Source organism: Labeo rohita, chromosome 5 (genome assembly GCF_022985175.1).
Source record: "Labeo rohita strain BAU-BD-2019 chromosome 5, IGBB_LRoh.1.0, whole genome shotgun sequence".
In the NCBI taxonomy this organism is placed as follows: Eukaryota; Metazoa; Chordata; class Actinopteri; order Cypriniformes; family Cyprinidae; genus Labeo; species Labeo rohita.
In genome coordinates, this window is record NC_066873.1 from 6,819,728 (window position 1) to 6,832,389 (window position 12,662).

The following is a 12,662-nucleotide window of genomic DNA, read 5'->3' on the forward strand; positions in this document are numbered from 1 at the left end:
AATAATAATAATAATAATAATAATACAGAAAATACAGGCTGATAACGAGACTTTTACACATAAGCAAATTTTATAGACGCAAACACTCTTCATGGTTAAAAATTATTCGGGCGTTCATGTATCACAAATAAATGTTAAATATATATTAAATACACGCTTAATTTTTAACATTTAAAACATGTTTCATACATGTGTATGCAAGTAGCTGTCTTGAACAGACTACAGGATTATCCAGACATTTACAGACATAAATTAATAAAGTGTAAATTAATGAGTCTGATATGACATTATTAATTCACTTAATTAAACGAAAAACTTAATCCACTGCAAGTAAATACGCTTATAACAACATATGCGGAAAATATACAACTCGTCAGCAGGTTGGAACTTACATTTTCCAAGCATTTTTCCAACAACGAACATGCTTAAGCATGAACAAGCTGCAGATTCCCGTCAGAATAAGTCTAAAAATATGACCCCATTACATTGTTTAGAATAAACACAATGCACAAACCTACATTATTATGTGCATGCAATGGTTCAGTTCCATCAAATGAAAAGGTCCAATAACAGCCGCTCACTGACTGACGGTGTAAACGGAATCATCGGCATATTCGGCTTTTTTAGAGCAGCAGCGCAGCGCATTGGGCAACTTCTCCCGCGACAGATACAAAACCGGCTGGATGCTGCTGCTGATGTCCATGAAGCCGAAGGCGATGTAGTGGATATAACAGCGGAAGACATCGGGAGAGAAATATTCTTGAAAGGGAAAGAGAGCCACCGGCGGAAAGTAGTTAAACACAATGATGGCCAAGATGATGAGGACCATTTTGAAGGCTTTCTTCTTGACTGGATGTCTCTCATCTCGACCTGGAGCCGACTGTCTCAGAGCCCAGAGAATGGAGACGTTACAGAACAGCATAAACGCGAATGCTGCCAGGATCATGACAGTGAACACCTTCTCAAAGTTAGGGATGTTTCCCACACACTTCACTGTGGCGTAGACCAAAGCGATGAACCAGACGACGCCGGCGCAGACGGAGCGATGCCGCTTGTCTTTGAGATTGGTGAAGGTGATGGGATGGAGGACGGCCATATATCTGTCCATACAGATGCAGGACAGGAAGAGCGGCGATGAGTCTTTGACGCCATAGAAGAAGCGCAGGACGTACCAGGTGCTGCTGGTGGTCAGATAGACTATGTTGGCCAGCTCCAGCGGAGGAATGAGGCAGAAGAAGGTGTCCAGTACAGCCAGGTGGATGATGAAGATGTCTGAGGTGGACGAGTCACCCTTATTCTTACAAATGAGCCACAGAACCATGATGTTGGCCGGGATGCCCAGGAACATGTTGATGAACTGCAGCACCAGGTAGAACATGAGGACGGCGGGCATGTCTGCACAGCTGGCATACACAGTCTTCTCAGCCGACGAGATGTTCGGAGGCCGCTGGCTGATGAGCAGAGAGGAGTTGATGAATCTGAAGAGCTCTTGGATTGCCATCGTCCTCTCCGTGTGTCGAGACCAACAGCTGAAACACACAAACAGTGATTAAATGCAACCAAACTGAACAATCAATGCTTCTCTGGTCCTCGTTCACACTTGCTTCATCCAAAATGCCACATCAATGTCTACAGCAGCAGAAACCTGAACTGGCTTTTTACTTCTGTCATGATAACATCCATGAGAGGATTTCACCATTTTTTGCTGATCAAACTCTCTCCAGTACGGCAAAAGGATTTAAAAAAAAAAAACCTGAAGCTCAAATACATGTTGAAATAAAGCATGTATCTGTGATTATTGTAACTAAGTAATTATGTAATATAGTAATTGTGATATAAACTAGTGAGATTTGTCAGGTCATGTTTATAGCACTTTATACATTTCAGACTGTCTCAAAGCACCTTGACAGAATTAAACAGCATCAAAGTCAGAAAGTTTTTCAGTTGCAGGAATCTGGTAGTTTAAATATCATTATGGCTTCAATTTTAACTGTAAAGCAGCTCTACAGAATAATACAGTTTCATTAAGTTAAGTTATTCAGCAGCCTCTGTCTATAGTTTCAGTACAACTGAACTGTCTTCATGTGTCAGTCGTGTCATTTATTCTGTCAGTAAAGCTAAACTCAGAGAAACCATTGAGCAGTTATTAAAAGCAGCATCTCCTACCTTTCATGAGTTACTGGTCTCAGAGATGCTCTTCAACCGCAAGATCTCATATTAAGTTTGTTGTGGGACTGACAGCTCATTTTAAACTGAAGGCGACAGACGACACCTTCACTCCCATGATTCAACACCGCCGGGAGCTTCAGGAGCCAATCAGAGCCAAGCGATCTGGAGACTAAAAGGCCAATATGGAAATGTATGGTCTGAATGGTTCTCCTACAGAAGAATCATTTGCATGTTATTTCGTTATTAAAACAGATAACATGCTAACATTTTAACATATTTACTATCTTTGTGAAGAACGAGTTATTGGATAGTGGGATTCATTCAGAAAACATGTAGTGGCAAGTCCTCATCATTAACAGCGATTGGCAATGATGCAACTCGCCATTGGCTCCTGACGGAAATTTGGTGGTAAACAACTGATGCAACCATCCATTAGGATACTTCTGAAATTCAGTGTAACAAAGTGTCATTTGTTACGTGAAGATGACATGAAGCTGTTTATCTGGATGGAAGAATAAGGTAACACTGTCAAATAGTGGCTTTGTTGTTTTTTTCTTTGTGTGACAGAGGCATTTCATTGTCAGAACAGACACTTTTGTTTTCTCAGTTTTCTTCACCAGCATGAATCCTATGCTAAATAAACACAAGAACTTGCAAAACGACTTTTTAATACTTCGATCATCCTAGTTTTTTTTTTTTTTTTTTTTTTTTCACAGCCTCATATTAAAGAAATGAACTCCACATTAGTCACTGCAGATCATATCACAGTATACTGGTATGTGACATTTCTGCTCAGCTTGCTTGATTATTATTGTCATGTAATTCAGATAAAGTTTAGAGAAATGGCAGATCAAATATAAGAGAGAGAAAAGATAAAAGTAAAAACACTGTAATAATACAGAGAGAGAGAGAGAGAGAGAGAGAGAGAGAGATGTACAGAGACCGGTGATTGTTGCTGACAGTTATTTACAAGTGTAAAAACTGTTTGTTATTATTGTGAGCTTCAGTTTTATTAGTGAGTTGTTTAGTGATGAACCTGCCAATGAGTTCTTCTGACTGTTTGTAGAAGAAATGAGAAATCACATTATTACTCTATTATGTTAATGATTATCCTTCAATCAAATGTGCAATATATACAATACTGTGTAAGTCTTACGCACGTTAACTGTTTTAGACATTTTTTCTTTTGGTAACACTTTACAATAAGGTGTCATTTGCTAACATTAGTTAATGTATTAACTAACATGAACAAGCAATAAACAATACATTTATTACACTATTAATCTTTATTAATGTTATTGATAAAAATACAATTGTTCATTGTTTGTTCATGTTAGCTCACAGTGCATTAACTAATGTTAACAAACACAATAATGCATATGGTAATAATGCATTAGTAAATACTGAAATTCAGATCAATAAATGCTGTGAAAGTATTGTTCATTCATAATTCATCTTAACTAAGCTAACTAATGTTAACTAATGAACCTTACTGTGAAAAAATGCTGTTATCAACTTTACCAAAATTAATATTTTATGTTTCTTTGCCTACCAAAGAGCACAACAGGGTTCCCACACCTTGGTTTACACTAAATTCAAGGACTTTTCAGGTCCAATACCCTCAAATTCAAGGACTTTACATTTACATTTTACATTTATTCATTTAGCAGACACTTTTATCCAAAGCAACTTACAAGTGGGGAAAGGACTTGATGTGGGGACACATTCATTTTACCTTGTAAGATACATTGTTGCAGTTTTCATGTGTCAACTCAACATTTATTTTTTGCCTTGTGACAGAGATCTATTTGCATAAAACAAAAGAATATTTGGTACATCCTATGCTGTATTCTAAAATGATCTAATATTAACTTTCGCATGGATTTTACTGAAAAGAGCTCAGGCTCATGTAACGTAACTCATAAATGCGCACAACTAACGTAAATCAAGCAAGCTAGTATGCACAGGTCACAAAGTGTTGGCGAAATAACACATTAGCGGACCGGAGGGAATAATATGTAATTTTTTTTTTTCTTTTCAGAAAACTTCTTGCACAAAAGAAATTCAAGCACTTTCAAGGATCTGTATCTTCAAAAACGTCTTAGGGGCTTGACATTTATTTTTAAAGATTCACAAACTTCAAGGACCCGTGAGAACCATGTACACAATACACATCTTGTATAAAAGAGAAAAGAAATAACTCGGCATGTACAGAAGTATAATGTTGACTGATGCAGAAGAAAATGTCACAAGAACAGAATGTCAAGAATAAACAACTTGTTTTAATAATGGAAAAGCATCAAGATTACTGTGGATTACATATGCAATTAAAAGGAGAGTGGTAAGATAATTAAATCAACAGTATGATGAGATTCATTACATCACATGTAAAACACAGCTGTGGCAAATATAAAGCCTCTAATGACATTAGTGCTCTTCAGCTTCATTGACTGTTCTCCTGTAGAGTCTCTTAATGATCATTTAACAATCATTTTTCCAAAGCACCATCGCTCAGCATCGCTCCCTTCAGATTGAGGACAAAACACTGCGTTCTTTCCAGTGAATGTTGCCTTTATCAGCTCAAAGTAAAAACACTCTTTAGCTGCTACTTTACATCTGCAGTCATTGTCATGCTATTTACATGTGGCCACTGAATTTGGGTTGTTTCTTCATGAAAATGGACACACATTCAGATCCTGTACACTCAGTAGCTTATTTATTCCATGTAATAACTGAAAACCATGTGTCACAATGCAGATCATCAGGGCCTTACAGAGGTCAGGTACAATGATGGATATTATTGGCAAATCTCATATAGCACACAGGTATAAATGAGTCAACACCACTCTAAACCTAGGAAAGAAAGATGAAAAAGTGAACAGACTGAGGATTCATGTTTGAACGAATCACTGGATTGAAACAGCGTTGTTTTTTCAGTGCCTCTTTCTCTTGTTGAGGTGTTATTGAAGCCCACATACGTTTCTCCATATTTACTCCCATCTAATGCTGACGGGAAACACCTTTAGATGATCGCAATAACATGTTCATTCAAAACACATCCAAACATCCTTCCTTTCTCAGTTTGACCTTCTTGCCATCAGGGCTGAAAATCAATCAGCCATAACATTGGGATCTAAAATGCACTTTCATGCCATGTTGTGCTTGTATATGGCTATATGATATAGTAAATATACGTTGGAAACATTTAGTCACAACAATTCCTATGAAGTCACTGAAGTCTTTCATAAAGTCACAGTGCATTATCTAATAAAATGAAAAATAAAACAGAAACCTGTGGAAAAATCAAAAAACAAAACTTGCACCCTTCACAAGTCCATACAGCAACTAGAGAACAGAAGCATGGGCTTGTGAGGTGCATTTACAATTTTTTGACCTCATAATTTGTAATCATAATGTCATAACAGTTGCTGAAATTAGTCTTCTCTTTAATGACATATGCAGGATTTCTCAGATATTTTTTTTGCTGCTTTCTTAGTCTACTGCAAGTTCACATTTACATCTACCTCCATCTAATCAACAACCGCTGGACTGAAGTCCTGCCCTAGATTTTTCCTTTTTCGATAATCAATTTAACTCAGATGTACATCAATACAAATAAAAGATTGGTTGCTTCTTTTGTTACATTATGTCTTTAAGAAGCTTCATAAACTTTTTCCCCACAACAATCTTGTCTTCAAGAAGTCTTTTTACCTTTCCCCCTTTAAACAGCAGATATGATGCTTTGACAGAGAGAAATTTTTACAACTTTTTCAGAGAAAACAGCATGCTAATTAAAGCACCACAGCTAAAATAAACCAAATGAAACTAAACCAAAAGGAAAAGTCTATGTGACTAACGGAGCTCACTAACTGCCCGCTCAGATAAAAGTTCCATTCATATCGACTACACAGGAGAAATGTGTAGGAACTTTAAACGCAGACTGTTCAGATGCGTTTATCTGTTCCATCCGATCTTTCTGCACTGAAATCCAGTTTATTCTTCAGCTCATCTCAGGTATTTTGTCTTAGCTGACTGAGATCAGGCCTTTTCAGGTCAATTTAGGGTGAAATAATACAGTCAAGATGTAGCTCCTCCATGAATCGTGTGTTGGTATCATAAATTGAACTGTTGTTTGTTCAAATTCCTCTGAAAATTCTGTAATCTCTGTCTCAGAGGTTTCAGTGTGTAGTGTGGTGTGGTGTTGATCTCTGGAGTGATGGTGATCATATTAAGACATAATTCATTGTGTAGTGTGGTATTGAGAAGAACACGATTGTGATTTGAGCAGATCTCTCGAGTGATGGTGATCAGATGAAGGTAGAGTCAAGAGCGCTGCTGTCGTGAGCACTGCGAGCTCGAGCTTCAAACAGCTGCTTGATCAGAGCCGATTTCTCCTGCTCCAGCTGAGTGATGCGCTCACTTTTCTCTGTCACCTCCTGTAATGACAAAGGACAAACACAACGTGAGAAAGCAAGAGACACCAGCGACATTACTGCATCTTCAGAATTTTAACCTACAAACAATTACAGCATTTAACTTCATCTCTTAAGAAAAATGACCACATTTAAGAGACCGCCTAACTAATATGAAATATCAACATACTAAATGGACATTTGTGTAATGATGCTCAAATAGAACTGACTCAGCTGCTTTAGAGAATATGACAGCAAATCTGACAAAAACATAAAGCTTCTGTTAATCCGATGATTGTTTCTATTGCCACTGTATTAAGTCAGCAACTCATGCCACCAGGTCACTGAATTAACATAAATTTGACCTAAGCTTGTAACGATTAGTGTATATGACATCTTTAATAAATCAACAAATCCAAAGTGAGATCCACATGGCTGTATGCTGGCAGGATGGCTTATTTACATGAGTGAGTGAATGACAATAAATGTGTGTGAAGTGAGGATCTACTGACAGTCATGCTGTGTTTTCATACAGTGGGTTTATGAAAAGAGGCCTAGAGCAAGAGTTCACAAATGGTTCATGCACATTTAAAGGAATATGAGTACCATATTTTCCAGAACATAAGCAGTTTTTTCATACAAAATGTGTTATGACCACTGATCTATAATAGAGAACTGGATAGCTCATGACGTCATAGAACTGAAGCCACTGCGCCGCCATATTGTTATTCCCTAGAATTCGCGAACATTCTGTTGAATGAATAGGAAATAATACAACTTTAATGAGAAAACATCACCTAACAAGTCAGCGTTTTCATATCTGACGTCTCACTGTACATTCTCACAACGCAAACGTCCTAAGCATGTAAACGGTTATTGTTTAATGTCGGGAATCCCCTCTGCTTATTAAAAATATACATTACAGTAGCGAACATCATGAACATGATAAACATCGGACGTTCACCATGTTTACAAATGACAAAATGCTCATTCTGAAAATTTAAAGATTTATGCTTTATATACAAATAATTTGCCTTGCACAGTTAATATTTGTTTGTGCTGTTTTGTTATAGTGTTTTTATTCGTAACGTTACAGGCTAAATGCATGTTTCAACAATGATTTTGTTCACATCATTCTGAAGCAGGTAATGATTTAAACATTTAATGCAGCCTACATAACATTCATGTTGAGACAAATGTTAACAATAAACGTTAAAAATGCAAAAATGTTAAATATAACATTTTAAAATGATTTAAATAACTAAACAGATAAAATGAAAATGGAACTTTAAAAATGAAACTAAAACTGTCAGCAGATGGCCTTAAGTCACTGATTTTATCACTGAATCATTTATTCAGGAATGAAGCCACTCTCTTTACGAATGGGTAATTGAATCAATGACAGATTCATTTAAAAATGCACGTTCATTCATAAACGGAACACAGCTGTGTTTGAATAGAGATGAGGCTTAGTTGTGACTTTGTTTCAGACTATTTTCATTGACGAAATTGATCAAAATCAGGTAGTGTTATAGTCAGACTGTAACGTTTCCCACACTTTTTGTTTTAATTTAATGTTAGATAGTTTTTTTCTGGGGTGCCAGACAGAATTTCTGTCATTAGTTTAAGTTGCAAGAAAACATACAAAGGTCTTGTTGTCTGATTTGTCTACACAAAACCTTTAACTTACGAGACAAAGTTATCCACCCAACAATCAAGGTAATAATACCAAAAGAAAAATCACTAAACAGAAAAAACACAACCCATTTTCCACAGCAAGCCACACAGATTTGCATTTCAATGTGTATATTCAAAACTGTACAAATCGAATGTTCTCAAAACTGTCTTTTGATTAGAAGGGAAAAGTAAACCAAAAATCAAAAATTGTCCAGCCATACAAATAGGCTACAAAAATAGTCCAGTTCAAAAAAACAAAAATATGAAGCATACAGTTAACACTTTTCATACAAAAAATTGTTCAAACAGTCAACATATGAGAAAAAGGAAACAAAAAAAAAGGAGAAAATAAATCAAAACTAAGTTCCCCAGTCAAAAGTCAAGTCAAGTCAAATCAAAGCAGGCCCAACTGTACTCACGACTCCTTATTCAAAAGTCTGGCACACATTTTCCGGACTTCTTAGGCGCTGTGTATACAAGACTGAAGACTCCCGCTCCACCAATCCAGCCCAGGTCTTGGAACTATTCACTCGCATTTGTTTCTCAGCAGCGTCTCAACGACTGTCCGCTATACAGATCTTGACGAGGATACTTTCCTTTTTATAATCCTGGAAACGCCGACGATAAGCATACTTGGCCGGATAAACAACAAATCGCAGAGGCAATCGTTAAGAGGAGTTCAGTACGGAGTTCAGTACGGGGTCGGTACAGAGCTCAATGCCTCCCGGCAGCCGCCGCCATCTTGACGTGAGGGAATGCACGTCAGCCAAATAAAGGTAATAAAGGGGCCGGACCAAAATGATACCATCCTACTTCGATCATTTAACAATGACTGAAGATCCACTGATTATTTACATTTTAAATATTTGTGCATGGTGAACACCGTGATTTCCCATATGAATGATAACTAATGAACTTCGATAATAAATGCAAGACAGTTTATCATTGCAATTTATTTATTTCCTTTTGACATCGTCACACTCCCCCCCTCTTTAAGAAAAGCCGACCATTGGGGTAAGGCATCAAATCAGATGTCTTTAAAGGTTTTACTCAGCAAATCCAAGAAACTCTTCCTCATCACTGTCTTCATTAAAAATTTCGTGTAATCTACGTTTTTGGAGTAACTCCAATTCCTGTGCAGAAGGAAAACAGGTCTTAAGCTTGGAAACGTGGACAACTCTTAAATCTTCTCCCGTGTCCTCCAGGACAATTTCATAGTTCAGAGGTCCCAACTTCCGAATTATCCTATAAGGTCCCTGCCATTTCGGCATGCCTTTGAATAAGGGTTAGCACGCATCCAAACTCTGTCTTTTTCCTTGAATTCCACTTCCCTTCTATTCTTGTCATAATTCCGTTTTTGACGTTGCCGAGCTGTATGTAATCTCTTCTCAACATACTCCTTCATTTGATGCAATTCTGTCACTTTGTCATAACAGGAATCCTCAGGACAAACATCTTGTGGTTGCAGCAATACATCCATTGGCCCTCGGAGAGACTGATTGAGATTTAACTCAGCTGGAGTTACTCCTGTAGATTCATGGACAGCAGAATTAAGAGCAAATCTAAACTCTGGTAGAAGCTTGTCCCAATGTTTGTGATTGTCATTGACATACGAAGCCACCATAGTTTTAAGTGTGCGATTCATTCTCTCAGTGAGATTTGTCTGAGGATGGTATGCTGTTGTCATTTTATGTTCAATGTTCCATGTTTTACAAAGTTCCTGGAACACCGAAGAGACAAACTGAGGTCCACGATCAGACAAGAGATAATCTGGGACCCCCCAACGGGTGAATATTTCTCTGACAAGAATTTGTGAGACAGTCTCAGCTGTGGCTTTTCGTAAGCTGAAAAGTTCCACCCATCGAGAATAATAGTCCACAAAAACTAACATAAAAACATTCCCTGATGAGCTTCTAGGAAATGGACCCATCAAGTCCATTCCAAGCATCTCCCATGGACGTTGTACGATGGTTTGTTGCAAGGAACCAGGCAGTTTACGGCATTCTGGCTTGTAGAGCTGGCAAGTATGACAATTTTGTACAAACTCTTTAACAGTTTGATTCAGATTCGGCCAGTACACCAAAGCTTGTAGTCTCTTACAGGTTTTAAACTGGCCAAGATGACCAGCAAGAGGATCTTCATGAAGAGTCTGGAGTAATTGAAATCGGAGAGCTTTCGGTATGTACACTTGGTACACTGTTCGGTGTGGAAACTGGACAACTCGATATACTTTGTCTTCCAGTATAGTGAATTTTGTAGTGCCATTAACAGTGATTTCTCCTGACTCCACAATTTGTTCATACAGATTTTGAATGTCTGAGTCGGTCTGTTGAGCCTTCCAGATGTCATAATCTGTAATTTGCAGAGGCAGGGGTTCGGTTTTCTCCGATTTAGACTTCGAAGATAAAACTGCGGAGCAAGTCAGAATGCCTGATTCCTGGATGTCCAAAGGAGCTCGAGACAAAGCATCAGGGATGGTATTGTACTTTCCCTTCCGATACTCCACTGTGAAATTAAATTCCTGGAGTCGAAGTGCCCACCGAATTAGCCGAGTGTTAGGCTTCTGAGTTTTGAAGATCCACATCAAGGAAGAATGGTCAGTAATGACAGTAAAAAAACTTTCCTTCCAAGTAGTACCTCCATCTTTCAAGAGCCCATACAACAGCCAAACATTCCTGCTCAGTGGTGGAATAATTCTTTTCTGCCTGATTCAAGGTTCGACTGGCGTATGCAAGGACTTCCTCTGTGCCCAGCCCAGTTTGCTGCACTAGGACCGCTCCCAAGCCAATCTCGCTTGCGTCGGTATAGACCACAAAAGGCAAATTCAGATTAGGATGTCCCAGGACAGGTGGAGATACTAGGAGCTGTTTAAGAGTGTTAAAAGCATCTTGACACTGTGCACTCCATACAAATTTAACACCTTTCCTTTTCAAGGCATTTAGAGGTTCAGCCACTTGAGAAAAACAAGGGACAAAACGATGATACCATCCGGCCATGCCTAAAAATTGCTGGACTTCTTTAATGTTCCTAGGCACTGGGAATTCTTGAACAGCTCTAGTTTTTTCCGGATCTGCCTGGATTCCTTCAGCAGACACAATGTGGCCAAGAAACTTCAGAGATGACCGGAAGAAGTGTGTTTTCTTCATGTTGACAGTCAGATGGGCCTCTTTCAATTTATCCAAGACAGCCTGGATGTCCAAGAAGTGTTGTTCCACCGATGGAGAATAAATGATTATATCGTCCAAGTAGACAAGGCAGTTCTTTCTCTGCAGCTCTCCCAGGACTCTCTCCATCAATCTCTGGAAAGTGGCTGGTGCATTTTTTAAACCAAAGGCCATGGCCTTAAAATGAAATAGCCCTTGATTGCAAATGAAGGCAGTTTTATCTTGACTGTCCTTCTCCATCCGTACCTGCCAGTATCCACTGTTAAGGTCCAGGGTGGAAAACACAACAGCACCACTTAAGGATTCTAAAATTTCTTGGATAGTAGGTAGTGGATAAGCATCTGATTGAGTTACTGAATTTAGCTTTCTGTAATCCACACAAAAACGATAACCACCAGTTTTCTTTGGGATAAGGACCAAAGGAGAGGCCCATGCTGAAGAAGAAGGCTCAATGACGTCAGCCTCTATCATCTTATCAATGAGCTGCTTGATAACCTTCTGTCTGGTGGGAGAGACACGGTATGGTTTTTGTTTTATGGGTACATCTTGAGTAACATAAATTCGATGGGTCAAAACACTTGTTTTTCCAAGGACATCTGTGCAGACATCTGAATTCTGCTGAAGTTGTCTGAAAAAACGTTCTTTTCCTATTTCATCAAGCCAGGTGTTTTGACATGCCACCTGCAAAGGGTCTGGTTCTTCATTGAACTTTACAGGGGGAAGAGCAGAAAAAAGAGCTAAAGGTGAAGAATTATGCCAATCATGCACAAATACATCATTTTTCAGGAAGGCATATTTCTGATCAGGCTGAAACCAGTAGACATTGTTCCTGATATCCAATTGCAGATCACTGAAGAAAAGATAATCTAAACCCAGCACAACAGGAAAAGCCAGCATCTGGGAAGCCAGAACAACTACAGGTAAAGTGACTGTTAATGCCTGCAATGTAAGTTTAACCTCACCCCATGCTAAGGGCTGTCGAGCTCCTCCATCAGCCAAATAAATAGGTCCTTCTGTCCAGGGTTTAAGCTGTTGAGGATGATAACCCATAATCAACCACAAATTCTCATTCAGCAGTGTATACGAAGACCCTGTGTCGACCAAGGCATGGCCTTTCCAACAGTCGATATCGACAGGCACAATCAACTGCTGAGGAAGGGATAGTGAAAAAGGATGGGTAGGTGAATACACAGATTCCACGTGAGTAACAGTGCTAACTGTAGGATGATTTACATGACTG

The 12,662-nt window shown here is 38.6% G+C and overlaps 2 protein-coding genes across 2 annotated transcripts in view; both read right to left on the minus strand.

The window, feature by feature from the left end:
* Positions 1-577: 577 nt before the first annotated feature.
* On the minus strand, positions 578-1,501 carry LOC127164741 (proteinase-activated receptor 3). The gene has a single exon (XM_051108780.1). It carries the CDS (start codon positions 1,499-1,501, stop codon positions 578-580), a length of 924 nt encoding a protein of 307 aa, XP_050964737.1.
* A 4,001-nt stretch (positions 1,502-5,502) lies between these two features.
* sapcd2 (suppressor APC domain containing 2) overlaps positions 5,503-12,662 on the minus strand; it is a 51,122-nt gene continuing 43,962 nt past the window's right edge. Inside the window, exon 6 of the mRNA XM_051110732.1 lies at positions 5,503-6,605. Coding sequence (XP_050966689.1) covers positions 6,477-6,605 — 129 coding nt within the window. The 3' untranslated portion in view covers positions 5,503-6,476. The remainder of the gene's footprint in view (positions 6,606-12,662) is intronic.